Source organism: Tripterygium wilfordii, chromosome 13 (genome assembly GCF_013401445.1).
Source record: "Tripterygium wilfordii isolate XIE 37 chromosome 13, ASM1340144v1, whole genome shotgun sequence".
Classification (NCBI taxonomy): Eukaryota; Viridiplantae; Streptophyta; class Magnoliopsida; order Celastrales; family Celastraceae; genus Tripterygium; species Tripterygium wilfordii.
The window spans coordinates 2,506,771-2,534,228 of record NC_052244.1 but is presented as its reverse complement, the minus strand read 5'-3'; the positions used below and the strand labels follow the sequence as shown (position 1 = coordinate 2,534,228).

Here is a 27,458-nt window from a genome sequence, read left to right as displayed (position 1 = left end):
AACCCGAAACCCACCCCAGAGTCCGAGACCCAATCAACGATCAACGCCAAATCGGTATCTATTTGTTCACGGCCTCCTGTCCTCCCCATTAACACCATGGCTAGTCACGGTAAGAGCAGCAAGAGTAGGCGCGAAGCCACGTCGGTCTCAAAGAGAACTGGTCGAAGTCGCCGAGAAAGAGATGATTCCGCCTCCGAGTCATATACGGATTCTGATGATTCGGACAGCCGCAATTCCTCTCCTCCTAGAAGCTCAAGCAAGCGCAGGGAAGGTAGTAGCAGAAGCGGTCGCCGAAGCCGGCGGATAAGTTCCTCGCGTGATCGGGACTCTGATGATTCCAGTGATAGCGATGACGGCCGCAAGAAGAAAACTAGGTCCTCGAGGAACGTCACTGAAGAAGAAATTACTGACTATTTAGCCAAGAAAGCTCAGCGAAAGGTTTGTATATATATAGTTGTGTCTATTTGTTTATTTTTTTGGGGGAGGCAATAACGATTCCCCGTTGGGATTATGATTGTTTAGGCGATGAAAGTGGCCAAAAAGTTGAAAGGCGTTTCTGGTTATTCCAATGATTCAAACCCGTTTGGTGATTCCAATCTTAACGAGAAGTAAGTTTTTTGCTCACTTGTCAGAATTTCACTGTGTATATCCTTTTTGTTCGTTTATTGGACGAATTAGGATTACAATCTGTTTGGTCAAGCTGTGAAATAGTTGTAATTCTGTGTACAAATTGATATTGTGAGGTGAATTTGGAGGGAAGTCTGGATTGCTTAAAGATTAGGGTGGCTCCTGTCACTGCTGGTTCGAGGAAGTCAGTGCACAAGGTCTGCTTGTTATGATTTAGGAAACTAATTATGCATGTTGGTAATTGTTATGGTTTGGAACTGGGAAGTGGCCTTGGAATAATTGTGTGCAATGAAAATTGAAGACACTCTTCAGCTAATGGAAAGTGTTCATTTTTCAGTTGATTGTCGTTGTCCTGACCTTAACCTCTCTTAACTATCAACTGTTGAGGAAATGTCTTCTATTTTTCTCCGGATTTTGGTTTACTTTCTAAAGTCTGGGAAAGTCGGATGAGATGTATATACAAAATAAGAGAACTGTCTAGCAGCGTCAATTGCAATAAACGGGTGTAAGGATAATTGGGGATTAGTCATGATTGGAGACGATCTATCTGAGAGAACAATTTGCTAAGAGGTAGCAAGAGCTTAGCCTCTTTTTGAGCGGCACCTGAATAAAAGATATAATTTACTTTATTTCTAGTATTCTTGTGCACTGTACTAATTGCTTTATGTTGCATGAGTTACAGATTTGTGTGGCGAAAAAAGATTGAGCTCGATGTTGTCCGAGGAGTACCTCTTGATGATTTCTCATTCAAAGCTGAGAAAAAGCGACAGAGGGAAAGGATGGTATATTTTGTGGATTATGACTGTTCTGCAAATATTTTTATTATTCAATTTGATGTCTATTTTTTCCCCTTCTGCATTTCCATGTTTGTTTATTAGCTTTGTCCACTATAATTTGTTAATTGAAAGTCGTCAATGTGCTCAGTTTACATAATTGTTGCTCACTGTTTATAATGAGATAGAAAATTGATGCTTCTTTGGCTGTGTGGAAAAAGAATTGGCATTTATTTGTTTATCACAGATTTTGATTGAATTTGAATTTGATATAAAATTGATGTTTCAGGCTGAGGTAGAAAAGGTGAAAAAGAGAAGAGAAGAAAGGGCTCTTGAAAAAGCAAGGCATGAGGAAGAAATGGTATTTTTCTTTCTCTAATAACAATTTGAGATTTTGTTGTTGAAAAATTTTGGCGAGAATGGCAACTATTGGGAAGTTATCCTATTACTTAAAAAGTTGACATTCAGTTATGCTTTGGTTTATAACTGTACATCTTCTGCAGGCGATGCTAGCTAGAGAACGTGCTCGGGCAGAATTTCAGGATTGGGAGAAGAAAGAAGAGGAGGTATTGCATTTATATTTCATCAGAATTAGGTTATATTAACCTTCCTTTTATGCATTAAACTTTTATTTCTCGTTGTCATACTGTTGTTTTTCCTCTTATTGCCACTACTGTCCATTTAATCGGCTCAGTTTTATCTTATTTTTCAGTTCCATTTTGATCAAAGCAAAGTCAGGTCAGAGATTAGATTGCGTGAAGGCCGTACTAAGCCTATCGATGTTCTGTCCAAGCAGCTTAATGGCTCAGATGATTTTGATATAGAAATTAATGAACCATACATGGTTTTCAAGGTAAACATCCCTTTATGTTCTAAAATGTGATGTTGGTATTGTAATTATATCAATTTCTTTTTCTTTTTCTTTTTAATTTTGAGTGCCATTTCTTAGTTCCTGATATACCGTTATTTAATAGGAAGCACTGATTTCAATTTTTCTGATGAAATTTTAGTGGTTGGATGTAGTTATTTAACACCAGCATTTTTTATCTTTGTTTTCTTTTGCCTGGTATCTGAAGTTTACTAACAAGGATCTGAAATCTCATTGTATTTGTTTTGTTCAGTTATGAATTTGGAATCTGATTCATATATGTATAATATTTAACAATCAAGGGCCTGTGATTTTTCCTATAGTCGCTCATGTGGACATCATTGTTGTGCCTGATGATAAAAGAAATGGAAAGCTTTAAAAAGCGTCAAATTAATACCGATATGTAGACAGCCATCCTCTCACATATATATACATACGGTATATGTTGGGGGATGGGTCCTCATTGACGCCAACGGCAAAATTTTTACTATTGTTTTAATATATTCTCCAACGAGCAGTTCTGGGATTTCCTTTTCTGCTGTTAAGGGACAATTTTCTGAGATATCTTTGTATTTTCTCATTCTGCTTATAACTAGTGCTGTATTTGATTTACATATCTAGTGCTTGACAATGAAGGCCATTGGATATTTCCTGCAACTACTGATTTTGATGTTGGTGCAGGGCTTGACTGTAAAAGAGATGGAAGAGCTTCGGGATGACATCAAAATGCATCTAGATTTAGACAGGGCAACACCAACACATATAGAATATTGGGAGGTAGGATCCTTTATTTTCATGCTTTAAGTGGCTTTCTCGCCATTCTTAAGGCTATATCTTCAGGGTGGCATGTACCATATGAAGAGGAAGATGCTCTTTAAGAAATTTTTATATTTTTGTGGTTCTTGGGCCATTTTATATTGATTTCCTTTAATAGTTCATACCTTCTTTGAATCGAAAGTTGGCTTCTGATTTAGTAATGATAAAATAAAATGTGCTGAGTTGCTGTCTCCTTCAGAATTTCTTACTTTCTTGATTGCCTGTGATTCTCTCTCTCTCTCTCTCTCTCTCTCTCCCCAATTATCTGTTTCTCCTTCAGAATTTCTTACTTTCTTGATTGCCTGTGATTCTCTCTCTCTCTCTCTCTCTCTCTCTCTCCCCAATTATCTGTTTATTTTCCAATCATCTTCTAAAATAAGGCCTGATATCTCAAGATATGTAGAACTCTGTTAAACTTGTTTCATGAATATAAGTAGTTGTTGAGTTTTATGGTTTACTGGAAATGGTTGATCTTCCTTTCCATATAGAATATTGCGCCTACTGAACAATGCATTGTTATGCTTAATCGACAGGCATTGATGGTGGTTTGTGATTGGGAACTTGCTGAAGCTCGTAAAAAGGATGCACTGGATCGAGCTAGGATACGTGGAGAGGCACCTCCTGCTGAGTTGCTTGCCGAAGAAAGGGGTCTTCACTCTAGCATTGAAGCAGATGTCAGGAATCTCTTGCAAGGGAAGAGTCATAGTGAATTGGAGGCCTTACAAGTGCAAATTGAATCCCAGATGCGTTCTGGAACAGCAAAAGTAGTAGAGTACTGGGAGGTTGTTCTTAAACGCCTCCACATATACAAGTCAAAGGTACTTGTCACTCGAAGTTGTTAGCAAATTTATCTTCATTTAAATAACTTATGTGTTGTGGAGCACTTATTTGCTCAAGCTCACTTTGGGTGCTGCAATTACAGGCTTGCTTGAAGGAGATTCATGCTAAAATGTTGCGTAAATATTTGCAATGTCTTGAGCATCCTTTGGAGGCTGGAGAGAAATTAACAACTGATAATGTTTTAAGCCCAATAGCAGAGGAGAGTGATCATGATGTGGAAGGTATAATTCCTTTTCCATTTTTTCGTGTGCTGCTGGTTTCCTTCTCAGAGCATTGCTCCATAATTGTTGACCAATATTGTTTGATTTGTAGATACTGAAACATACTCTCCAGAAGCTATGTTGATAGAAGAGACCGAGGAGGAAGAAAGAGAGGCTGGATCATTTTCACCAGAACTTTTGCATGGTGATGAAAGTGAAGAAGCAATCGACCCAGAAGAGGACAGAGCTATACTGGTAAGCAATGCAGGACAAACTAGTTAGGATTCCTTTAATTGTTAGGAAGGTTCAGTTTTAATTATTTCCTTTTCTTTTTGGTAGTATCCTTTCCTTTCTTAAGGTTACTAGAAACTGTAGTCCAATTGTGGAAGTTTCAATTTTCCTCTTTAGAGAATTTTCTCTCTTTCTCTGATGGATTCCTAGATCTTAAGGGTTTTGTGTGCGTCCGTAACTCACGAGACATACTATCTTCTGGTTGCTGTTAGTTGAAAGTCAAAAATAATTTGTTGGCTTAACTGAGTAATTGTACATTTATAGGAATTTAAACGTAAGGCTGTGATAGAAGAACAACAAAGACGGATTAAAGAAGCATCAGAAGATAATCTTGAACTGAAGGCAATGAAAGCCATGGGAGCCATGGAAGAAGGTGATGCAATGTTTGGATCTGGTGCTGAGGTGAACCTGGACTCACAGGTAGCAGTCCTCGCCCTTTGTGTGTTATCTATTAGCGTTCAAATTATGAAAGGAAGTATAGGTAGTCAGTCATGTTCAATAAATACTTTGAAGTCATTACAATCTTTTTTATCAACTGATGTGTATGAAGGTATATTGGTGGCATGACAAGTACCGACCAAGGAAGCCAAAGTACTTCAACCGTGTTCACACCGGATATGAATGGAATAAATACAATCAGACACATTATGACCATGACAATCCCCCTCCAAAAGTTGTGCAAGGATATAAATTTAATATCTTCTATCCTGACCTTGTTGATAAGTCAAAAGCTCCAACTTATACCATTGAGAAGGATGGGAACAGCGCTGAGACTTGTGTTATAAGGTTTCATGCTGGACCTCCTTATGAGGACATAGTAAGTTCGTCTTATCCAATCAAAAATTTTCTTACTGATTGTTTTGAGTGTTTATTAATCCAATCACTCGTAATTGTATTGCAGGCATTTCGGTTTGTAAACAAAGAATGGGAATACTCCCATAAGAAGGGGTTCAAGTGCACATTTGAGCGTGGCATTTTACACGTTTACTTCAATTTCAAACGTTATCGCTACCGCCGTTGAGAGAATGAGAGGTGTGGTTTTATGTTTCTTGGCCTTCTGTTTGGCTGTAGTTTATTCTTACATTGTAGTAGCGGTGGGGAAACAAGCGAACAATGTGTCCCAGTGGTAGAGTTGCAGTGGTGCAACTTAGAGATCACAAGTTCAATTCCTGCAAACAATCTCGTCACATATGATGGGGGGTAAGGTCTGTATACGCGGGTGTTGTTTATCTATTCTATGGTGCCGTTCAGATATGTATTGAAATTTTCCAAGGATTGACGACTTACTTTTGGTATAAATTACAGTTGAATCATTTGGGAGGACCAGAGCAACGCTGATGGAAAACGTTTCAATTCTGCTCCCGTCCTCCGTGCACCATGTGTTAGGTTTGGAGTCTGGATTTACTTTGTGTATGACTATCAGCTTGGATCTGGGACTGCTAAGACTTTTCTCAATAGTTGTTACATGTTTAAGTATTGTGTTGCGAACTCTACATAATGTCAAACAAGTCATCGGTCGTACTGAATTTTGTGGATCAGATGTTACTGTGTCAAGGGTCTGTGATGAGAATTCCATTTCGGAAGATGATGGATTTAGAGTCTAGTTTATAAGGGAGAATAAACCTCTCATTGTCAATTTGTGTTTTCAATAGAAAGTTATACCCAAACTTGTGATGTTAGACTTGGGTCCTCATCTCGTGTGGCGGGTATTCATCGGTCTTCACCAGCTGTGCATTTTGTTGAGGTTGTGATGATTAACTCACCCTAAGAACAATAACTAAGACTCTGTGTGACTTAAACATGACATTCTAGCGTGTATTTTGTTGAGGTTGTGATGGTGAACTCGCCCTAAGAACAATAACTAAGAGTCTGTGTGACTTAAACATGACATTCTAGTGTGCATTTTGTTGAGGTTGTGATGATGAACTCACCTTAAGAACAATAACTAAGAGTATGTGACTTAAACATGACATTCTATAGCATAACTAAGACTCTGACTTAAAACATGACATTCTATAGCATAACTAAGACTCTGACTTAAAACATAACATTCTACAGCAGATGAAGATTTGCTATGCTGGTTGGCCGCTGTCCCTTTTCCAAATAAAGAAAAACGTGATGAAAAATTGGTTCCTTTGTTCATTATTAATTTATTATTATTTGTTTTTTCAATGACATAAGGATAGTGAATTATTGATGGGCCTATCTGAAAATAAATAGGGAATCGGGACAAACACAAGATGACTTCCTTTTCTCATTAATCATTATTGTCCACAAATAATTGGATCAACGTAATGTAACAAGTTACTAGTTTCAGACCTGTGATGGAAACCCACACGTGCCCACAGCACGAATCAACCCCCCTTGCCAACCAAAGCCCAACCGACGCCCTTACGGGCCGGCTGTAACCAAGGCCCATGGGCTGAATCCCATGAAAACCTTGGCTTGTAGGTTGAGAAGACCTACCGCTTATAAGCTAGGATCGGTACTCCTATTTTAACGATGTGGGATTCCCATCAGACCACCCCCCTTGGGCGGCCGACGTCCACGGCTACGCTCGCCTGGCGGCTGCACTCGCCCGACAGACGGTAGCCCTTTCCAGGACGGCAGCCCTCTCCGAGGACGCACGACCTCTCAATGAAAGCACCAATGATGGAAACCCACACGTGCCCACAGCACGAATCAACCCCCCTTGCCAACCAAAGCCCAACCGACGCCCTTACGGGCCGGCTGTAACCAAGGCCCATGGGCTGAATCCCATGAAAACCTTGGCTTGTAGGTTGAGAAGACCTACCGCTTATAAGCTAGGATCGGTACTCCTATTTTAACGATGTGGGATTCCCATCAACCTGCTAAGACACTTGATTCCTTCCTTCCTCCCTCCTTGCCTAATCTTTCTCAAAAGAATGTGTAGGGCCCATAAGATTGCAAATAGCCCAAAAGTATTAAAGCAGCAGCCCAATGATGAATCTTCAGCATGATTCTTGTCAGTCAAATTTACGCGCATACAAGAACGAAGTAACAAACCCACGTGCAATTCCACATAACAACAGTGATCTTGACCTGCTACCAACTCCCCGGCCCGGCCCAGACCACGTGTCAACTTATACAGGCCCAAAAGATTTGCACCCGAATCACGATCAGAGAAGGACAAACTACGTCAAATGAGCGTCCCCCGCCCTCTCTCTTCTTCGTAGCTGCAATCGACGCCTCTTTCCTTCTTTGCGTTTGCAATTGCAGATTCGCTTTCTCAATCGACAGAGATTATGGAGGCCCTCCGTTTCACAGCGACGCAGTTGCCTCTTGTGGGCCCAACACACTCCAAATCTGACCCGCCTTTGTTTTTTGGGTCTGTGAACGATGGCCGCGGCCGCCATCCCGTCAAACCGTTTGTCAAGGCCACGCTGTCAAAATCTGCGGCTGATGTTTCTGCCAAGCAGTCATCCGCTGTTGCTCCCAGGGAGAATCCGTTACCGGCCCCTCCTTCTCCCCCGGTGACTACTCTCAAGAGAGTCTCTCCCAATTCCCTGCAGTACCCCGCCGGCTACCTTGGTTCCGTCCCGGAGCGATGTCTGGATGAGAGTGACGATATCATTGATGCTATGGGTTATTTGACGAATATATTGTCATCGAAGGTATACGATGTCGCCATAGAAACTCCGTTACAGTTCGCACCAAAGCTGTCTGAGAGATTGGGGGTTAAGATTTGGCTCAAGAGAGAGGATTTGCAACCTGTGAGTTATAATTTATACGTATATATTTTCTTTTATCAGTATGGTTTTGGTTAATTATATATGAATTGTGATTTCATCTAGCATTGTTGTTCTTCACCACTGTAGCTTTTGATTTTGCGTCGGAATAGACGGTCTTTTCACTTTGTTGCTTTCTCTTTCAATTTAGACTGAGAAGATAAGCAAGGACGAAGATCTACTTTCGAATTTTAGTTGTTTTTGGCCATAATTTGCCTAAGTAGTGCCATATCTTGAATGATTGGTCGAATCCTTGGTGAAATCTATCTGCTTGGCGTAAATATGAATGCCTTTTAGTTCTTCGCCATATGAAAACTACCCTGTTCAGCTATCAAAATCAGTTACTTCTACTTTTCTTATCAAAGGGTGAAAGAAATCACTTTCTTGCTGAGTATTCATACTTTTGATGTTTGGACGGGATGCATGGTTAAGTCAGTCTTATGAATTTGTCGAATTGGGTGGCAGGTTTTCTCTTTCAAACTCCGTGGAGCATATAATATGATGGCAAAGATTCCAAGGGAACAGTTGGAGAGAGGGGTTATTTGTTCTTCAGCCGGAAATCATGCTCAAGGGGTTGCTTTAGCTGCCAAGAAACTGGGTTGCGATGCTGTGATTGCCATGCCTGTTACTACGCCAGAAATCAAAGTACGTTTTGTTCAATGTTTCCCTTTATGATTATGCCATGACGATGAGATTTCTTAATTTCATTTATTGAAAACACCAGGAAATATATTCTAATTTCATCACTAATTTCTTATCCCGCAGTGGCAATCTGTTGAGAGGTTAGGTGCAACGGTTGTTCTTGTGGGTGATTCTTATGATGAGGCACAGACATATGCTAAAAGACGGGCCAAAGAGGAGGGTCGTACATTTATACCTCCTTTTGATCATCCAGACATTATCATGGGGCAGGGGACAGTTGGAACGGAAATTGTGCGTCAAATGCAAGAGCCATTGCATGCAATCTTCGTCCCTGTTGGAGGTGGTGGACTAATAGCCGGTATTGCGGCTTATGTGAAGAGGGTTAATCCAGAGGTATACCCTAAACATCTGTTTACTGTGTTAGTGCTAGACTATTCTTAGACTGTTCTGGTATATATTCAAGTTGTCTTACAATTTTCTGGGTAAATCTAAAGTGTTTGCCTTTTTTTTTTGTTGGGGGCGAGGGTGCAGTATTGTGGAAGGGGATATCTAATGTTTCTGGAGTTTGAAATCTTCCCGTTGATGGACAAAATTAATATCCCAATGTATGATCTTCGGTTAAAATAATGAAGGATAATTCGCCTAGTGGATTCATGTAGCAAACCCCAAATGTTGGATCTTAGGATGACGACGGCATCATTTTTGGGTTTCTTTTTCTGTTACCTGTCAAAAATTGATGTGTATACAGGTTAAAATATTTATTGTTTCTGATTTTTTAGTCACGTCATTCCAAATCTCCTGGTATCCATGTTGGTACACAAGCTACTTTAAGAGCTTCTTTTAATCCCTTGTGGCCTGTTTGACAATTGAAAATTTTACTGTTACAGCTTCCAAGAGTAGTATTAGTTGTCCAAGCTTGTTCTGAAATATTAGTTAGTGTTCTTTAGAATTTCTTGCAACTCACTGCATACAGTTTTGTTTGTCTAATACAGGTAAAGATTATTGGGGTGGAACCCTCTGATGCAAATGCCATGGCTTTGTCACTGCATCATGGTGAGCGAGTGATGTTGGACCAGGTTGGAGGTTTTGCTGATGGTGTGGCTGTTAAAGAAGTTGGTGAAGAAACATTTCGCTTATGCAAGGAATTGATAGATGGTGTTGTTCTTGTTAGTCGTGATGCTATCTGTGCCTCAATAAAGGTGAGGCTTCATTTACGCTAATAAGTTTTCAATTACTTTTATAGCCAGAAAAATGCTCTGGATGATAATTGCATTTCCAATGTAAGTGCAGTAGGTTAATTAGCGCTACAATGCTTCTAAATAAACACAAAACAATCATATAATTTGGACTTATCTGATTTTATCATCCCTAATGTTTTCCCTTTTCTCGTATGATACGATGTCAACCTTAATGCAGGATTAGAAGTAAATCAAAAGTGGTTCTGAGTTTGAATGTTTGTATCAGTGTTCTGGGCACTGGAAGTTAATTGAACGGCGGAAGGAATATTTTCATTTCCAATATGGTGTTTAATTTGGGGATAAAGATGTTCGATTTGATGGACCAACATTCCATTGTCAATTTTCACTGCTCGCAATATATTTTAAAGAGAGGGAAGAGAGAGAGAGAGAGATAGAAACAAGCCATCATCATCATCAACAAAGCCTTTACCCCAAATTTGTGTATTTGTAACCTTAAATGACCTAAGTATCCTCATATGCATACTGTAAATACTTATGTTGGACTAGTCTGTCTTATTATTTTTTTGTAATGTCAAGTTTAAAGTAGGTTCTCTTCTGGTTGCTTGAGTCTGCTAAAGTGCCTGTTATGACTACTTTTGATCATCATTTGGATAGGACAATGAAGTAGGTGTAGTCCACCACGCTGCATTTTCCCACCTTTTGGGGTTGTAGCGCGGGCCTGTTTATGCAAGTATGATGATTGTAGCTGTTTGCACTTTTTCAATTTTTTTTCAACAAAGCCTCTTTCCCATGCCAGTTTATATTCATGTTCACAAATCACAATATGACGAGTATAAAGGGCTGGCTGCCCTGAACCAAGCATCATGTACGGTTCTTGCTTTTATTCAACTGCGGTACTCCCCCTCTTTCTTTTTTATTCCAGGTCCGTGTCAATCCAATTACATGTTTTTATGGCCTTTTCTCTAGTTGTGTTTATTTGAACCTATAGTTAAGAAAATTACCTTGCTATGGCTGTTCAAATGCTTTGAACTTACCATTGCAAGTTTCTGTGTTGCAGGACATGTTTGAGGAAAAGAGAAGCATTTTAGAACCAGCTGGGGCTCTGGCCATTGCTGGAGCTGAAGCATACTGCAAGTATTACGGCCTTGAGGGAGAAAATATTGTCGCTTTAGCAAGTGGGGCAAACATGAATTTCGATAAACTAAGGGTGGTTACAGAACTGGCCAATGTCGGTAGGAGACAAGAGGCTCTGCTTGCAACTATTTTGCCAGAGGAGCCTGGGAGCTTCAAACAATTTTGTGAACTGGTGCGTTGCTACTGCATTAGTCAATTTTTTGCTGGGGAACTTTTTTTTTTTCCTTCATCTATAGGTATAACTGGAGATCCTTTGATATTGCAGGTTGGCCCTATGAATATCTCTGAGTTCAAGTACAGATATAACTCTGATGAGATGGCTGTCGTTCTTTATAGGTTTGTGCTTTTTCTGCCTTTACTAATGATAGCAAATGTGATCACTAAGGATGATCTTAGTTGAGTGATTTGGCAAAGAATTTAGGGTTAATCATTAAACATAGTTCTATGAATTCGATTGACTTTGGTCCTGACAACTCTTGTGATTGGCCAGGGAATTCTAAGCATTTAATGTTCCCAAAGTTGAAAAATCAAAGAAAGTAAAACACTTTAAAGATGGATAAACTTTAAAAAACAACTGGAGCATTGAAATTTTGTGAAAATGCCCGTAGAGAGCTGGTGGTTCCCGCCATATTCGTCAAGGTTCCTACCAAGCCATTCTGATTACAAACTCTTAAAAATCAATAAAGAACTGTTAAACTATTCTGATTGAGTTTCTAAGACTGCAGGTTACAAAATTTGACATAAAAAAAACTCTTTGAATAGGCTTTGCAATCCCAACACAAACAGGACTTTTGGTAGAAAGTTTCCCATATCTTGCATGCTACATTGACCATTCCTTGATCTTGTAACATTGGAACTAGGAAATCCTTGTCATACTCAAATTTGTTCACCTTATGATAGCTTGTGTGATAATCAAATTTCGATTCCATTGAACATCTGAGTGGAGGAAGTTACATGGAAAGTGACTATATGTGCTCGAGCAATCTTCTTATCCAGTAAGCGTTGTTCCCTTGTCTGATTTTGGTTTGTTTTCTCCCAGAACCTGGATTTGCCTGGACTTTTATGAGATTAAATTTTAGGATTATTTGGCTTTCATGTGGAACAATTTCTGTTAATATTTTTCCATTGTAGTCCCTACCAAAGCTTGGCTCTTATTGTTGTTTTCCTTCCCCATAAGTGAAGGTTTGAATACAAGTCAGGAGTGCCTCTTTTCTTTTTCTTTTTCTTTTTATTTTTATTCTCTCAAAAAAATATAAGAATATGACTTGGTTAACATCTATTTAGTGGGATATGTTTCTATATGATTTAATGGTCAATAAACAGGCATTATCCCTTGTAGGGTTTGAATGTGCAATTTTACTTTTGTAGTTTTTATAAATTTATTTGATGATTTTCTACATTAAGAAGGAACACATTTGTTACTTCTTTTCATGTTATATGCAGTGTTGGTGTTCATACTGATTCAGAGCTTGAAGCTATGCAGCAGCGGATGGAATCTTCTCAACTGAAAACTTGCAATCTCACATCAAGTGACTTGGTGAAAGATCACCTGCGATATTTGGTAATGACATTCTTTGAATAAAATTCCCTGTTTACTCGTGTTTTTTTAAACCGGACTGATTTAACACTGGGTGCTAGTTGACTTTTAGGTTGAGTGGAATATATATTTATCATGGCATAAATTGGTACTTGTTGTATTGGATATTTCTCAAAGGTCGTATTCTTTTGCATTGTTCTGTTAGTCATGTAGATGCCCGACGAGTGTTGTCTGAGATGCTATGCTTTCTTAGTAAAAAGAAGCCTGAATCTTATGACATTCTCGGTGTTCCCATTCGGAATGTAGACAAATAGTACTCATAAACCATAAAACGTATAAGAAAGTCTTCAGGTTCTTGAAATGACAATCGACAAATTCAATTGAACAAAGTGGGCAATTGTATCTTGTTCACATTGAAATTGCTGTATTTTCTTGGATATCCATAATACTTGACTTAGATAATATTGTGTGTGTAACTTTGTTGTGAATTTATTTCAGATGGGAGGCAAATTAAATGTTCCAAATGAGGTTCTATGCCGCTTTATATTCCCAGAGAGGCCTGGTACTCTGATGAAGTTCTTGCACACTTTCAGCCCTCGCTGGAACATCAGTTTATTCCACTATCGTGGACAGGTTAGCTCTTGTAGTATTTTGTTCTGTAGATGCTTATGTTACTATGGTTGCATTAGATTGAGAAATTTCACCCTTCACAATTCCTGAAACCGTGATTGCTGCCTTTTGCCTCCATCAGGGTGAAACTGGTGCAAACGTATTAGTTGGCATTCAGGTTGCCAGCTCTGAAATGGATGAGTTCCACAGTCGTGCCAGCGGTCTTGGATACGACTATGTTGTAGTAACAGATGATGATGATTTCCTGCTTTTGATGCATTGACCTGAACCACCCCCCTGTGATTTAGACATGGATTGACTCAAGAAGGCTAGATGGTACATTTATAGTATTGAGCGCTATAGAGAGAAAACCAAGATCTCTGGACTCATCAGCAGAGCGAGATGATGCGTTCTATGCAAATGTCCACCACTTCTTGTATGTTGCCGTTTTTTTTCTAATAATTATCCTTGTTACTATGTATAACTGACTTTGGTTCACTGTGAGGAGAGTGTTTCCTCTTGTATATTAGTTACTAGTACCGCAGTAGAGGAAAACAGTTGCTTAGAAGGATCTTTGTGGTTTCATTTATATGTGCTAGGGATGCAATTTGATGAGTTCAAGTTATAAGCATTGTGTATGCCTTTTTTTCCCCTGAAGTTGTTGAACAGTAGTACAAATATGGTCTTATTTACTCCTATGTGTCTTGCCATAATGGTTTTTGCATTATTTTTGACTATTCAATGCGCACATATTTTGGTGAATCTTGCTTTTGTAATCATTCAATGACATGCCATGATCAGCAGGAGAATCATTGCACCATCTAGTAGTGAAAGTTGCACAGTAGCTTGATGATGGTCATAAAGCAGACACAGACTAATAATTTGCGCATGGAGTCTATAGAATGAAAGCTAGCAAGATGAAGCCGGAAATGATAATTTTAGGCCCTTGGATATTAATTTAAAATATTCTTTTATGATATGTTTGATCACGATGAATTTGATTTTTGTTTTAGTGCTTTTGCATATTACATGTCTGTTCTGCATTCTTTTGCTTTCCAGGTTTGGTTGAAATTGCTCTCTGTTGTAAGAACAATTTGTCAAGGGCACGTTACTTAGGTCCCAGATAAGCTGAGAAAAATGTGTTTTGCTATTGAAAAAGCATCTACTTTTCCCTGAAATTCTCCAAAAGTGATTAGAATCTCTTAACTAAAACAAATATCACCTCCTCCAAATTTGCTCAACAAAGTGAATACACTTTCAGTTAGCCTAATACAGATAGGATAACAAAAGAAACAAGACAAAATGCTTGAGCTTTGTGAGGTGCTTAACATGCCTCATTCCTAGCAAATGAACAGCTTTATGGGAACTGCAATCTTCAAGACAGCTATGCCACTTTGACTATATTCACTACCTACTTGACCTTTTTAAGTTCCCACCACCTGCATCAATCTCCATATCCCTCCTCTTCTCTGTGTAGTTTTTGAAGTTGAAACAGAAGAAAATGGTGAAAGTTTCAAATGAGCTTCTGGGTTATCTTGCCCTTCTTGTGTTTGTCTTCTCTATGGCCAATGGACAGCCTCTTGTTCCAGCGCTATGCATATTTGGGGATTCTGTTGTTGATGTGGGGAACAACAACAACCTCACTACCTTAATTAAGGCCAATTTCCCTCCTTACGGAAGAGACTTTGTCACACACAGACCAACTGGAAGATTCTGCAATGGAAAACTGGCCACAGACTTCACTGGTACAATTCTTAGAACCCAATCACTTCTTCATTACTTCTTGTTTATCTGTCAAGAGCTAATATTTGCTTTGTTTTCTTCATTCACAGCTGAATATCTTGGGTTCAACTCATACCCCCCAGCTTACCTTAGCCCGGAAGCAAAAGGGAGAAACCTCTTGACTGGAGCTAACTTTGCTTCAGCTGGTTCTGGTCTCTATGACAGCACTGCCCAGTTATATGTAAACATTTACATCCAAAACTAACCCAACTCTTTGTCTCTCTTTCTCAGTCTACATTCACAGTTATAAACACACATACACAATAATAATTTAACTTGAGGACATGAATTCTGTTCTTTTGGTTGTAGAGCTCCATCACATTGACACAACAGTTGAATAACTACAAGGAGTATCAGAAGAAAGTTGAGAATATGGTGGGAAGAGACAGAGCCAATAACATATTCTCTGGAGGAATCCATCTTTTGAGTGCAGGAAGCAGTGATTTTATCCAGAATTACTACATCAATCCCATACTCAACAGAATTTACTCACCGGATCGGTTCTCTGACCTTCTCATGTCATCCTACTCTAATTTCATCCAGGTATTATTACTCTAAGTTCAGTTCAGTATGGTTAATCAAGACCGTGCTTCATGATTTAGTGTTTTCATAAGATAAAAGTTACCTAACATGTACTGCAACATTCTTGCAGAATCTGTATAATCTTGGGGTGAGAAGGATTGGAGTGACAACCTTACCACCAACTGGATGCTTGCCTGCAGCCATCACTTTATTTGGGGGAGGAAGTAACAACTGTGTCGAAAGGTTGAACCGCGACGCTATTTCTTTCAACAACAAACTGAATAGCACATCTCAAAGCCTGTTGAGTAGACTTCCTGGTCTCAAACTTGTGGTCTTTGATATCTACCAACCTCTGTTGGATATGATCACAAGACCAACTGACAATGGTAATGTGCCTGTTCTGCAAAAAAAAAAAGTGATGAAAAATAATTCCAATTGAATTTTTGAAATACAGTTGGAAAGTTGCATGTTTGTCATGCAATTTCCAGCTCACATATATAAAGATCAAACCATTACATGCAGGATTGTCACAACTGAACATAAAGACTTACGTATTTTTCAGGTTTTTTCGAGTCAAGAAGGGCTTGCTGTGGAACGGGGACAATAGAAACCGCGGTGCTATGTAATGCAAGGTCTCCGGGGACATGCTCCAATGCCACAGCTTATGTGTTCTGGGATGGATTCCATCCCTCTGAAGCTGCTAATGAAGTCTTGGCTGGCGATCTACTCGAACAGGGAATCACCCTCATCTCCTGAACTTATCATGTACGCATGTTACAGCAACTTAATTTGCTTAATAAGATAGTTACTGTTTGCATAATGAATACTTCTGTAAAAATCTGATAACAATCGAAATAATTGTTGAAAAATATAGGCATGCAGTAGAGAATAGAGATGGCAAGAGTGTTGTGCAACAAAAGAAAGTTATAACAATGAGACTCTTATACTGAAAACTCAAGAACTTTCATTGAATATATAAGTACTGAAAACAAACCTACTGGACTAATTCCTAAACTAACATCATAAAGGGAGAAAAACATAGAACTAGCACATCTACCCTAGGCTAATATCAATAACTCTAACAAACGGCTTCGACAGCGAGCCTATACTGCCCACATTTGCAACCAGTTGGGCCAAAAGTGTCTTCAGTGACATTAACAGCACAGCTTCCCTTGCCAACACACAGATTTCTGAGCACAGACAAAGTGTTAGGAGACTCGCAACTGCCTTTCACAAATTCACCACAACTGCCTTTTGGTTCACCAAAGCTTGCAAACTTTATGTCTGATATAACTCTCTCACCTTGGCAAGATAGTTCCAAATTCACACCTTCATTAGCATTTGCACAAATCCTTCCCACGGTAACAGTCTGGAAGTTGACAAGAAGAGGAGTTCCTCCCATTTCTTCGAACAAAACCAACTCATTCTTGTCTTCGTTCAGAAACTCTCTTGGAATATGGTACCATCGCTGAGAAGATTTCCCACAGTTGGTGACACACTTATCAGCCCCGTAAGCTCCGCGATAATCGCACTTGTGAACATCATCACAGCCATTTTCACCAGCAAGATAGCTTGGCCAGTATCTCCCAATGCTTCTGCCATTCACCCATGCATGTCCTTTGCCCAAACCCAACAAGTCCACCACAACTGGATCAGTGCCCAATGGAGCCTTGAAGCTTGTCTGAAAGAGAACAATTATATTTTCATATCAGCAAACTGCTTATGAAACATAAGACAAAACATATATAAGACAGCAAAAAACAAAATATAAGACAGCAAATACATTACCTTGTACCAGACAAGCATCCTGTTCGATGGCAAATTTTCTGATTGCCAAGGGTGTTTTGGATTAGTACCAGGTAGGTATAACTCCATCTTTTCACCATGTAAGCCGATGTGATAAACCCATTTACTGTTATCTAACACCATCTTTATCACCTCATTGTTCTTAGTAGCAAACAATCTAACTGGTCCATGAATTCCTGTCCTGATCTCTTCAAATTTGGCACCGTAGTTCTACAAAACCATGTCAAAAATTTGTTAAATATATAACAAGATGATACTCAAAAGACTAAAAGAGAATGCAATTGTACTTACAGGCAATCCAGCAGTGACACTAAGCAAAACTATTTCATTGGTTCCGAGCTTTAATTTTGCATTTGTTTCAAATATGAAATGATTATGACCATCTGGACTATATTTTGATCCTGAAATCCCAATTAACATTCTGTTAGTTAACCCCCCAACAGACAAAACTGGATTCAGATAAACAACAAAACTGCGTTTCTTACCAATGTGCTTTCCATTTAGAAAAGCATGAACTATGTGGCCATCGGTGTGTACATGAAGCGTTGTGTCAAGACCCCAAAGAGGATCACTTTCTTGCATTTCAACACTATCAGAAAACAATAGACTCAAAATAAGTAAAACAAAAACAAAATGTAGATTAAAGCATAGATATGGATGAACTGATTAGGAATGGAAGGGAATGTGCATTATATTACCTAGTCAAGTACCACAAGTAGTCAGAAGTGTCATTGAAGAATTTTTGGTCCAATAGTTCAGTTGTAGCCAATGCATTTCCCTGAGCAAGAACAGTGTCAAGGTTCATTAAGTTCTCAGGCCTCCATGTCCATTTCAATGAATAGGGTTCCTCTTCATCATCAGCTTCATTTCCTTTCTTCACCATGACTGATGTTTGGGTGTTAACCTTGGCAGTATTATAAACTTCTTTGAAGCAATCAGGGAGAATGCTAACAGACCAACCAGGAACATTGTATTCAGTGTTTTCAAAGGTGAGTTTTTGATCTTCATTAGCAGCATTTGCAAAGAAACAACTTTGTTTTCCTTCATATCTGTAAACAGTTGACTGCAAGTGAAACCATATATATAGTCACTAGTCAGTCACACACACACACACACATATATATATATAATCACCTATAAGTTTTTTTTAAGTGGATTTAAATCATTTTAAAACTTACATATAACTGATTTCCATAATCAATATCTTCCCTTGCACCATAAGTAAGGGTCTTCTCCATGGCGTAAAGGAGTTCATGAAGCTTCTTAAGATGACCCCACTTAGGTTGATTCAAATTACCTATATACATCAAAAAAATTCACAATACAAATCAAATAAATTTCCAAATATTATGCAAAATTAAAATATAACATTGATAATAATATTATTACCATATTCATCAAGTGGGGCATTATAGTCATATGTTGTGGAAATGTATGGTCCACCAGCAACCCTTCCAAAATTTGTCCCACCATGGTACTAAGAAGAACAAGAACCATTAATGTTAGAACTCTAATTAATTACTATTTTGATTACAGTTTTAAAGTAATTTGAAGTATAATTAATTTACTAAGTACACTAACCATGTAGTAATTTTGAAGTGTACCACCAAGTTGGTAGAATCTAGCAACTGCAAAGGCAACATCTTCTGCTGTCCTGTATGGATCTTTCATGCCCCAACTCTTAAACCTATAGATTTGATTTTTACATAAAATCATTAATATATATATACATATATGATAATATTTTTTTATAGCTAAAGAGTTTGAAATACAATTTAAATACTCCTTGAGCCAAACCCGAAGAGCACCCTAGTTTTTGGAATTCATAGCCATAAGAAGAAAACAAGAAGAGTAAACAAACCATCCAGTCCAGTTCTCTGTCCACATCTTGGGGACCTTTCTGTTGGGTTGAAATTGATCACAGTAATAACCATTACATGTATTAATCTACATGTCAAGAATGAAATCCAATTAGTAACCAAATAAATAAATATACATTTTGTTTTTGAAAATATATATTTTTACATAATTAAAGACAAAGAATATATATACCATTGGCTCTGGAGCATCATTTTGTTGGCACATGATCCATGGCACCCCAACATTGTAGCTTTCAGCCAAATTAGCACACCAATCTATATATTTCTTTCCATCTTCTCCAAAAGACCATTCAATATTTCCATATTCGTTTTCGATCTTTTTTAATTCAAAATTAGAAAAATATATTATTAGAATAAAGTAATTAATACCTAAAACATTGAATTTTTTGCAAAAAGAAATTAAAGTCACAAATTAACCTGAGCTAATATAATAGGTCCTCCTTGTGTGGCAAAGAGCTTCTCATGTTTCAACTTGTCCACAATCAGTGTGGTGAAATTTTGCATTTCATTCTGATTTTTGAAAATCAAAACAAAACCCAAAAGAAAAAGGGTCAACAACAATATATATATTCTATAAAATAAAATCTCAATAAAATAAATAAAATTGGTGTGAAATAATTACCTTAAATGCATCATTGTTTGTCCTTAGATGCATGTCTGGAATGTTAGTTAACCAAACAGGCAATCCTCTACGAAACAAAATAACATTTTCACATAAATATTAATATTAATTAATTTCCATACAAATTCATTAACAATAATAATAAAACGTATATTTTGAATTACCCGAAATTCCATTCAGCACAAACATATGGTCCAATTCGAAGAATTGCATACAAGCCAGCGTCATGGACAGTCTTAATGAATCTAACCAGATTCAGATTTCCTGAAAAATCATACTAAACACACACACAAAATAATAATTAGTATGACATTTTTAGAAAATCAGTATTAATTAATAAGTAATATAAAGAACCTGACGACGTAGAGGCTCGTGTGCATTCCAGAACACGTAAGTCTCAATTGCGTTGAGACCACCCTCTTTGGCTTTCTTAATCAAGTCTGGCCACATCTGTATATAATTGCAAAATCAAGCAAGCACAATTAATTAGTTAATTAATAATATGTTAACATATTCGTTAAACAAAAAGAAAGAAAGTGCATGGACTTAATTACCTCAGCAGTGCTACGAGGGTAGTGAATGGAGCCTGATACAATAAGCTTCCTTTCTCCATTGATCGTTAATGCTCGATCATCGTATGATAAATCAATGGCATATGAAGCAGCAGCCAACAAAGCAAACACAAAGAGACTACAGAGAGACAGATTAACTCCAATTCTCGCCATTTTCATTTGCAATGGAGAGATGAAGAGGAAATGTGTGATTTATGAAGCCAAGTAGTGTATCTGTGGGGGGTATTTATAGTGAAGGAAATGGAGAAATGATAATGTTCAACGTTTTAGAGAGATAATTATTGATATTAACATTCAATCTATCTTTGATAAAACTTTTATCAATCAATGAATTTGTACGTAAAGTCAGTCTGCTGTCACCTTTGAATATTTGATAAGTGAATTGCTCATTTTAATCTTAAGTTATGATAATGATTAGCCATGCATGAAGCTAGGGAGTGAGTGAAAGCCAAAATGATAATCATACTTGATCAATTCATCTAAGTTATAATTATCGTGTGATAATGATAGATTAGTGGATCGGAAGATGCAGATGTAGTAGAGCTTTATTCCAAGTGTACAACATTCTAATAGACAAAGACAAAGAATTGAAGGAGGAATGGAATTCTGCTTCTTAGTTTAGACTGGGTTTAATTATCACTAAGAGAAGCCTAATATACGATTAAAAATGAAAAGATAGATTCAGCAGCTGAATTAAGAAATTGGGCCTAATCATATGTTAACAGGCGTAAAAGGACTAGAATTGGGCTATTAGTTGGGCCTAATCATGATTCAGGTACCAGTTCGATACCAGAACTGGGCCGAGTTGGGCATTAACAAAGCCTTAAGAAATCATACTATAGCCTGAGCAATCTGTCCCTACATTCCACATGGACATCCACGTGGAGCATTGCCGTACCTTACTTCCTGGTATCAGTCACCGACGGGCGACAACTTCCCTTCCCCGTCGTCTTACATCGCCTCGGCTTAAAACGTGATTTGACGTGTCGTCCAACGCTGGCATGCAAACCACGTGTCGTGTCCGACGAACACGTCACCACGTGGCGGCTACAGACAGCAGAAACCATCCGCGTGTTAATCACTTGCAGAGATCAAGACATATGTTTGTGTGAGAGAGAAGATAAAATACTCAAGTAAATATATGAATTTTGTAATCATAAAGAAATTGCCTTTGAAGCAACAAACAAAAGAGATTTGTCAAATTGCATAAAGAAAGAAGGGAATTGGTAGCATCAATCGATGAGCAAACTGAAATCCAGCAACTTTGCTAGTGGTTCTGATTATTCTTAAAAAAATCCAGTAACTTTGATATATGTAAGAAATTGAAGAATAGGGAGATGGAAGATATCAGACCATCCATTTCAACGAGGGGATTGGAGACCTTGATCTTATCAAACTCGATTACCATTTTCGTCTGCTTCAACTGCTCCGCTGCCTGTATGAGTTTTGATGGAATGACTTTAGCGGCATCAGGCAATATTTGTAAAAACTATAGAAGGCTTCACAAGTGAAAGGGTTTCTCCCGATTTCTAATCAGGTCCTTGTAATGATCAAGCTTGAAGAAGCCCAAGTATCAGCATAGTGAGAAACTGACAAGAAGTGTGAACAAGTAGTACTCTAGGGAGAGTAGTTGGTCTTTGAATGAAAAGTCTAGCTTGTTATACAGTTTTTATTACAGAAACTCTCAAGTCCTGTCACTGATGATAGGCATGCATGCAGTAGAGATGGCAAATGTGTTGGGAAACAAAATAAATGTATAAAAATGAGACTTAATATATTGAAATTTCAAGAACTTTTCATTGAACATATAAGTACTGAAAACAAACCTACTGGAGTACTAATTCCTAAACTAATATCCTAACGGGAGAAAAACATAGAACTAGCACATCTTCTACCCTAACTTAATATCAATCTCTCTAACAAATGGCTTCGACAGCGAGCCTATACTGCCCACATTTGCAACCAGTTGCGCCAAGAGTGTCTTCAGTCACATTAACAGCACAGCTACCCTTGCCAACACACAGATTTCTGAGCACAGACAAGGTGTTAGGAGACTCACAACTGCCTTTCACAAATTCACCACAACTGCCTTTTGGTTCACCAAAGCTTGCAAACTTTATGTCTGATATAACTCTCTCACCTTGGCAAGATAGTTCCAAATTCACACCTTCGTTAGCATTTGCACAAATTCTTCCCACAGTAACTGTCTGGAAGTTGACAAGAAGAGGAGTTCCTCCCATTTCTTCGAACAAAACCAACTCGTTCTTGTCTTCGTTCAGAAACTCTCTTGGAATATGGTACCATTGCTGAGAAGATTTCCCGCAGTTGGTGACGCACTTATCAGCCCCGTAAGCTCCTCGATAATCGCACTTGTGAATATCATCACAACCATTTTCACTAGCAAGGTAGCTTGGCCAGTATCTCCCAATGCTTCTGCCATTCACCCATGCATGTCCTTTGCCCAAACCCAACAAGTCCACCACAACTGGATCAGTACCCAATGGAGCCTTGAAGGTTGTCTGAAACAGAACAATTAGATTTTTTCCATATCAGCAAATGCTTTTGAAACATAAGACAAAACATATATAAGACAGCAAAATACATTATTACCTTGTACCAAACAAACATCCTGTTTGATGGCAGATTTTCAGATTGCCAAGGGTGTTTTGGATTAGTACCAGGTAGGTATAACTCCATCTTTTCACCATGTAAGCCGATGTGATAAACCCATTTACTGTTATCTAACACCTTCTTTATCACCTCATTGTTCTTAGTAGCAAACAATCTAACCGGTCCATGAATTCCCGTCCTGATCTCTTCGAATTTGGCACCGTAGTTCTACAAAACCAGGTCAAAATTTGTTATATATATATATATATGTTTAAGTTGAAGATAATACTCAAAAGACAGAGAATGCAATTCTACTTACAGGCAATCCAGCAGTGACACTAAGCAAAACTATTTCATTGGTTCCGAGCTTTAGTTTTGCGTTTGTTTCAAATATGAAATGATTATGACCATCTGGACTATATTTTGATCCTGAAATCCCATTAACATTCATTCTGTTAGTTAACCCCCAACAGACAAAACTGGATTCAGATATACAACAAAACTGCATTTCTTACCAATGTGCTTTCCATTTAGAAAAGCATGAACTATGTGGCCATCGGTGTGTACATGAAGCGTTGTGTCAAGACCCCAAAGAGGATCACTTTCTTGAATTTCAACACTAAGAAGAAGAACAAAATCAGTAAAACAAAAGCAAAATGTAGATTAAAGCATATATATATATTGATGAACTGATTAGGAATGGAAGGGAATGTGGATTATCTTACCTAGTCAAGTACCACAAGTAGTCAGAAGTGTCATTGAAGAATTTTTGGTCCAACAGTTCAGTTGTAGCTAATGCATCTCCTTGAGCAAGAACAGTGTCAAGGTTCATTAAGTTCTCAGGCCTCCATGTCCATTTCAATGAATAGGGTTCCTCTTCATCATCAGCTTCATTGCCTCTCTTCACCATTACTGATGTTTGGGTGTTAACCTGCCATTTTTATATTTTAAAAAAAAAAAAAAAACATGCTCATAACATCAGTCACAGAATCATGATCACTTCATGCACACACATACGCAGTCGTGAAACTAATTATATATATTACCTTCGCAGTGTTATAAACTTCTTTGAAGCAATCAGGGAGAATGCTAACAGACCAACCAGGAACATTGTATTCAGTGTTTTCAAAGGTGAGTTTTTGATCTTCATTAGCAGCATTTGCAAAGAAACAACTTTGTTTTCCTTCATAAATGTAAACAGTTGACTGCAAGTGAAACCATATAGATAGTCAGTCACATATTATATATATATACATAATCAGGTATAAGTTAGATTTAAATCATTTTAAAACTTACATATAACTGATTTCCATAATCTGTATCTTTCCTTTCACCATAAGTAAGGGTCTTCTCCATGGCATAAAGGAGTTCATGAAGCTTCTTAAGATGCCCCCACTTAGGTTGATTCAAATTACCTATATACAACAAAATTCACAATTACTACAAATCAAATAAATTTCCAAATATTATGCAATTCACAATTACTACAAATCAAATAAATTTCCAAATATTATGCAAAATTAAAATATGACATTGATATTATTACCATATTCATCAAGTGGGGCATCATAGTCATAGGTTGTGGAAATGTATGGACCACCAGCAACCCTTCCAAAATTAGTCCCACCATGGTACTAAAAACAAGAACCATTAAATGTTAATTAGAATTCTAATTAATTACCATTTTTTATTATAGTTTTAAAGTAATTTGAAGTATTTTTTATTTACTAGGTAAACTAACCATGTAGTAGTTTTGAAGGGTGCCACCAAGTTGGAAGAATCTAGCAACTGCAAATGCAACATCCTCTGCTGTCCTGTGTGGATCTTTCATGCCCCAATTCTTAAACCTATAGTTTGATTTTTACACAAAGTCATTAAAATATATATATGATATATTATTTTTGATATATGAGAACAATCCTCAAGCTACTTCTTGAGCCAAGAAAACAAAAAGAGTAAACAAACCAGCCAGTCCAGTTCTCTGTCCACATCTTCGGGACATTTTTTTTGGGTTGAAATTGATCACAATAATAACCATTACATGTGTTAATCTGCATGTCAAGGATTAGATCCAATTAGATACCAAATAAATAAATACATTTATTTTTGAAGATATATTTTTACATAATTAAACACAAAGAATTTATACCATTGGCTCTGGAGCATCATTTTGTTGACACATGATCCATGGCACCCCAACCTTGTAGCTTTCAGCCAAATTAGCACACCAGCCTATATATTTCTTTCCATCATCTCCATAAGACCATTCAATATTTCCATATTCATTTTCGATCTTTTTTTAATTCAAAATTAGAAAAATATATTATTGTTAGAGTCATAAATAATTAATAAAAGTAATTAATACCTAAAACAATAAAATTATTAATGTAACAAAGAAATTAAAGTCACAAACTTGAGCTACAATAATAGGTCCTCCTTGCGTGGCAAGCAGCTTCTTATGTTTCATCATGTCCACAATCAGTGTGGTGAAATTTTGCATTTCATTCTGATTTTTGAAATCAAAACAAAACCCAAAAAGAAAAATATCAGAAAAGTAATTAAACAATAATATATATATTGTTGAAAATATCAATAAAAATAATTAAAATTGGTGTACCTTGAATGCATCATTGTTTGTCCTCATATGCATGTTTGGAATGTTTGTTAACCAAACAGGCAATCCTCTACAAAACAAAAGGAAAATTCACATCAATGTTGAAATTAATTTTCATATAAATTCATTAAAAATTTAATAAAATGCAAAAAAAAGAAGGAAATTTTGAATTACCCAAAATTCCATTCAGCACAAACATATGGTCCAATTCGAAGAATAGCATACAAGCCAGCTTCATGGATAGTCTTAATGAATCTAACTAGATCCAGATTTCCTGAGAAATCATACTAAACAAAACACAGAAAAATAAATAAATTAGTATCACATTTTTTGCAAATCCAATACTAATTAGTAAGTAATATATAAAGAACCTGACGACGTAGTGGCTCGTGTGCATTCCAGAACACATAAGTCTCAATTGTGTTGAGACCACCCTCCTTGGCTTTCCTAATCAAGTCTGGCCACATCTGTATATAATTTCAAAATTAATCAAACATAATTAGTTACTTAGTTAATTAATAATATGTTAAACAAAAAAAATGAAAGTGGGCTGAATTACTTCAGCAGTACTACGAGGGTAGTGAATGGAGCCTGATACAATAAGCCTCCTTTCTCCATTGATCGTTAATGCTCGATCATCGTATGACACGTCATTGGCACATGAAGCAGCAGCAACGAACAAAGCAAACACAAAGAGACTACAGAGAGACAGATTAACTCCAATTCTCGCCATTTTCACTTGCAATGAAGAGATCGATGAAGAGGAAATGTACGTGTGATTTGTGAAGCTAAGTAGTGTATCTGTGGGGGTATTTATAGTGAAGGAAATGGTGAAATGATAATGTTCAACGTTTTAGAGAGATAATTATTAATATTAACATTCAATCTATCTTTGGTAAAACTTTTATCAATCAATTATTTGTACGTACGTGAGGTCTGCTATATATCACCTTTGAATATTTGATAAATGAAGTTCATTTTAATCTTGAGTTATGATAATGATTAGCCATGGAGTGAGCGAGCGAGTGAGTGATAAATGTTGTCTTTGGTTTTGGTAATTAATGAAAGCCAAAATGATAATCATACTTAATTAATTCATCTAAGTTAGAATTATCATGTGATAATATTAATTATTCTCTATGATAGATAGATAATTAGTTGATCGGATCTAGATGTAGTAGATCTTTATTCCAAGTATACAACATTCTAATGGAAGAGGAGAAAGAATTAGAGGAGGAATGGAATTCTGGTTCTCAGTATTAGTTATTCACTTAAGACTGTGTTTAATTATCACTAGGAGAAGCATAATGTACGATTAGGGCCTAATCATTTGTTAACAGGAGCATAAAGAGACTAGAATTGGGCCATTAGTTGGGCCTAATTATGATTCGGGTACCAGTTCGAATCCAGAACCCATTTCCTGGGCCGAGTTGGGCCTTAATCCAAGCATTAAGAAATCATACTATGGACTTCGACATTGCTCAGGCTGTCCCTACATTCCAAGTGGACATCCACGTGGAGCAGTACCGTACCCTACTTACAACCGACAGGCAACAGCTTCGCCTTCGGGAGTCGGGACATGAAAGGTTGGCTTATATCGCCTCAGTTTAAAATATGTCTTGACGTGTCGCCCACCGCTGGCATGTAAACCACGTGTCATCTCCGACGAAGATAACACCACGTGGCAGCTACAGACAGCAGAAACCATCTACGTGTTAATCACTTGCAGAGATAAAGACCCTCGAGCGACGATATATAGAGCATG

General features: G+C 37.6%; 5 protein-coding genes across 7 annotated transcripts; 3 read left to right on the top strand and 2 right to left on the bottom strand.

Moving 5' to 3' along the window:
* Positions 1–81: 81 nt before the first annotated feature.
* On the top strand, positions 82–6,092 carry LOC120013543 (cactin-like). Of its 3 annotated transcripts, none has more exons than XR_005471436.1 (14): positions 82–438; positions 523–608; positions 1,310–1,409; positions 1,690–1,761; positions 1,904–1,966; positions 2,113–2,253; positions 2,950–3,045; positions 3,618–3,902; positions 4,007–4,145; positions 4,237–4,379; positions 4,680–4,835; positions 4,966–5,232; positions 5,317–5,615; positions 5,721–6,092. XR_005471436.1 is itself a non-coding variant. In XM_038865376.1 (13 exons), exons 1-13 carry the CDS (start codon positions 97–99, stop codon positions 5,434–5,436), a joined length of 2,010 nt encoding a protein of 669 aa, XP_038721304.1. In that variant the 5' UTR covers positions 82–96; the 3' UTR covers positions 5,437–6,092. The 3 variants fall into 3 exon arrangements, 1 of the variants encoding a protein (XP_038721304.1); XR_005471435.1 differs by having other exon boundaries at positions 5,317–5,620; XM_038865376.1 differs by having other exon boundaries at positions 5,317–6,092.
* Positions 6,093–7,595: 1,503 nt separating this feature from the next.
* On the top strand, positions 7,596–13,983 carry LOC120012895 (threonine dehydratase biosynthetic, chloroplastic-like). The gene is made up of 9 exons (XM_038864447.1): positions 7,596–8,149; positions 8,630–8,809; positions 8,930–9,199; positions 9,799–10,005; positions 11,063–11,311; positions 11,405–11,475; positions 12,583–12,700; positions 13,175–13,309; positions 13,428–13,983. Exons 1-9 carry the CDS (start codon positions 7,682–7,684, stop codon positions 13,566–13,568), a joined length of 1,839 nt encoding a protein of 612 aa, XP_038720375.1. The 5' UTR covers positions 7,596–7,681; the 3' UTR covers positions 13,569–13,983.
* Positions 13,984–14,298: 315 nt separating this feature from the next.
* Positions 14,299–16,458, top strand: LOC120012896 (GDSL esterase/lipase At5g03820). Its single transcript, XM_038864448.1, has 5 exons — positions 14,299–15,030; positions 15,118–15,248; positions 15,377–15,610; positions 15,720–15,975; positions 16,152–16,458. Exons 1-5 carry the CDS (start codon positions 14,787–14,789, stop codon positions 16,343–16,345), a joined length of 1,059 nt encoding a protein of 352 aa, XP_038720376.1. The 5' UTR covers positions 14,299–14,786; the 3' UTR covers positions 16,346–16,458.
* A 209-nt stretch (positions 16,459–16,667) lies between these two features.
* LOC120013628 (beta-galactosidase 15-like) lies at positions 16,668–20,622 on the bottom strand. The gene is made up of 15 exons (XM_038865505.1): positions 20,452–20,622; positions 20,252–20,347; positions 20,062–20,174; positions 19,898–19,964; positions 19,693–19,785; positions 19,448–19,591; positions 19,257–19,342; positions 18,977–19,082; positions 18,785–18,872; positions 18,574–18,692; positions 18,094–18,458; positions 17,881–17,984; positions 17,687–17,796; positions 17,378–17,605; positions 16,668–17,270 (listed from the first exon to the last, which is right to left on the bottom strand). Exons 1-15 carry the CDS (start codon positions 20,620–20,622, stop codon positions 16,668–16,670), a joined length of 2,493 nt encoding a protein of 830 aa, XP_038721433.1.
* A 1,763-nt stretch (positions 20,623–22,385) lies between these two features.
* LOC120013133 (beta-galactosidase-like) lies at positions 22,386–26,402 on the bottom strand. Its single transcript, XM_038864814.1, has 16 exons — positions 26,253–26,402; positions 26,065–26,160; positions 25,868–25,980; positions 25,697–25,763; positions 25,493–25,585; positions 25,229–25,372; positions 25,045–25,130; positions 24,821–24,926; positions 24,626–24,713; positions 24,376–24,494; positions 24,126–24,284; positions 23,805–24,010; positions 23,595–23,698; positions 23,399–23,508; positions 23,080–23,307; positions 22,386–22,988 (listed from the first exon to the last, which is right to left on the bottom strand). Exons 2-16 carry the CDS (start codon positions 26,158–26,160, stop codon positions 22,386–22,388), a joined length of 2,322 nt encoding a protein of 773 aa, XP_038720742.1. The 5' UTR covers positions 26,253–26,402.
* Between the last annotated feature and the right edge of the window lie 1,056 nt (positions 26,403–27,458).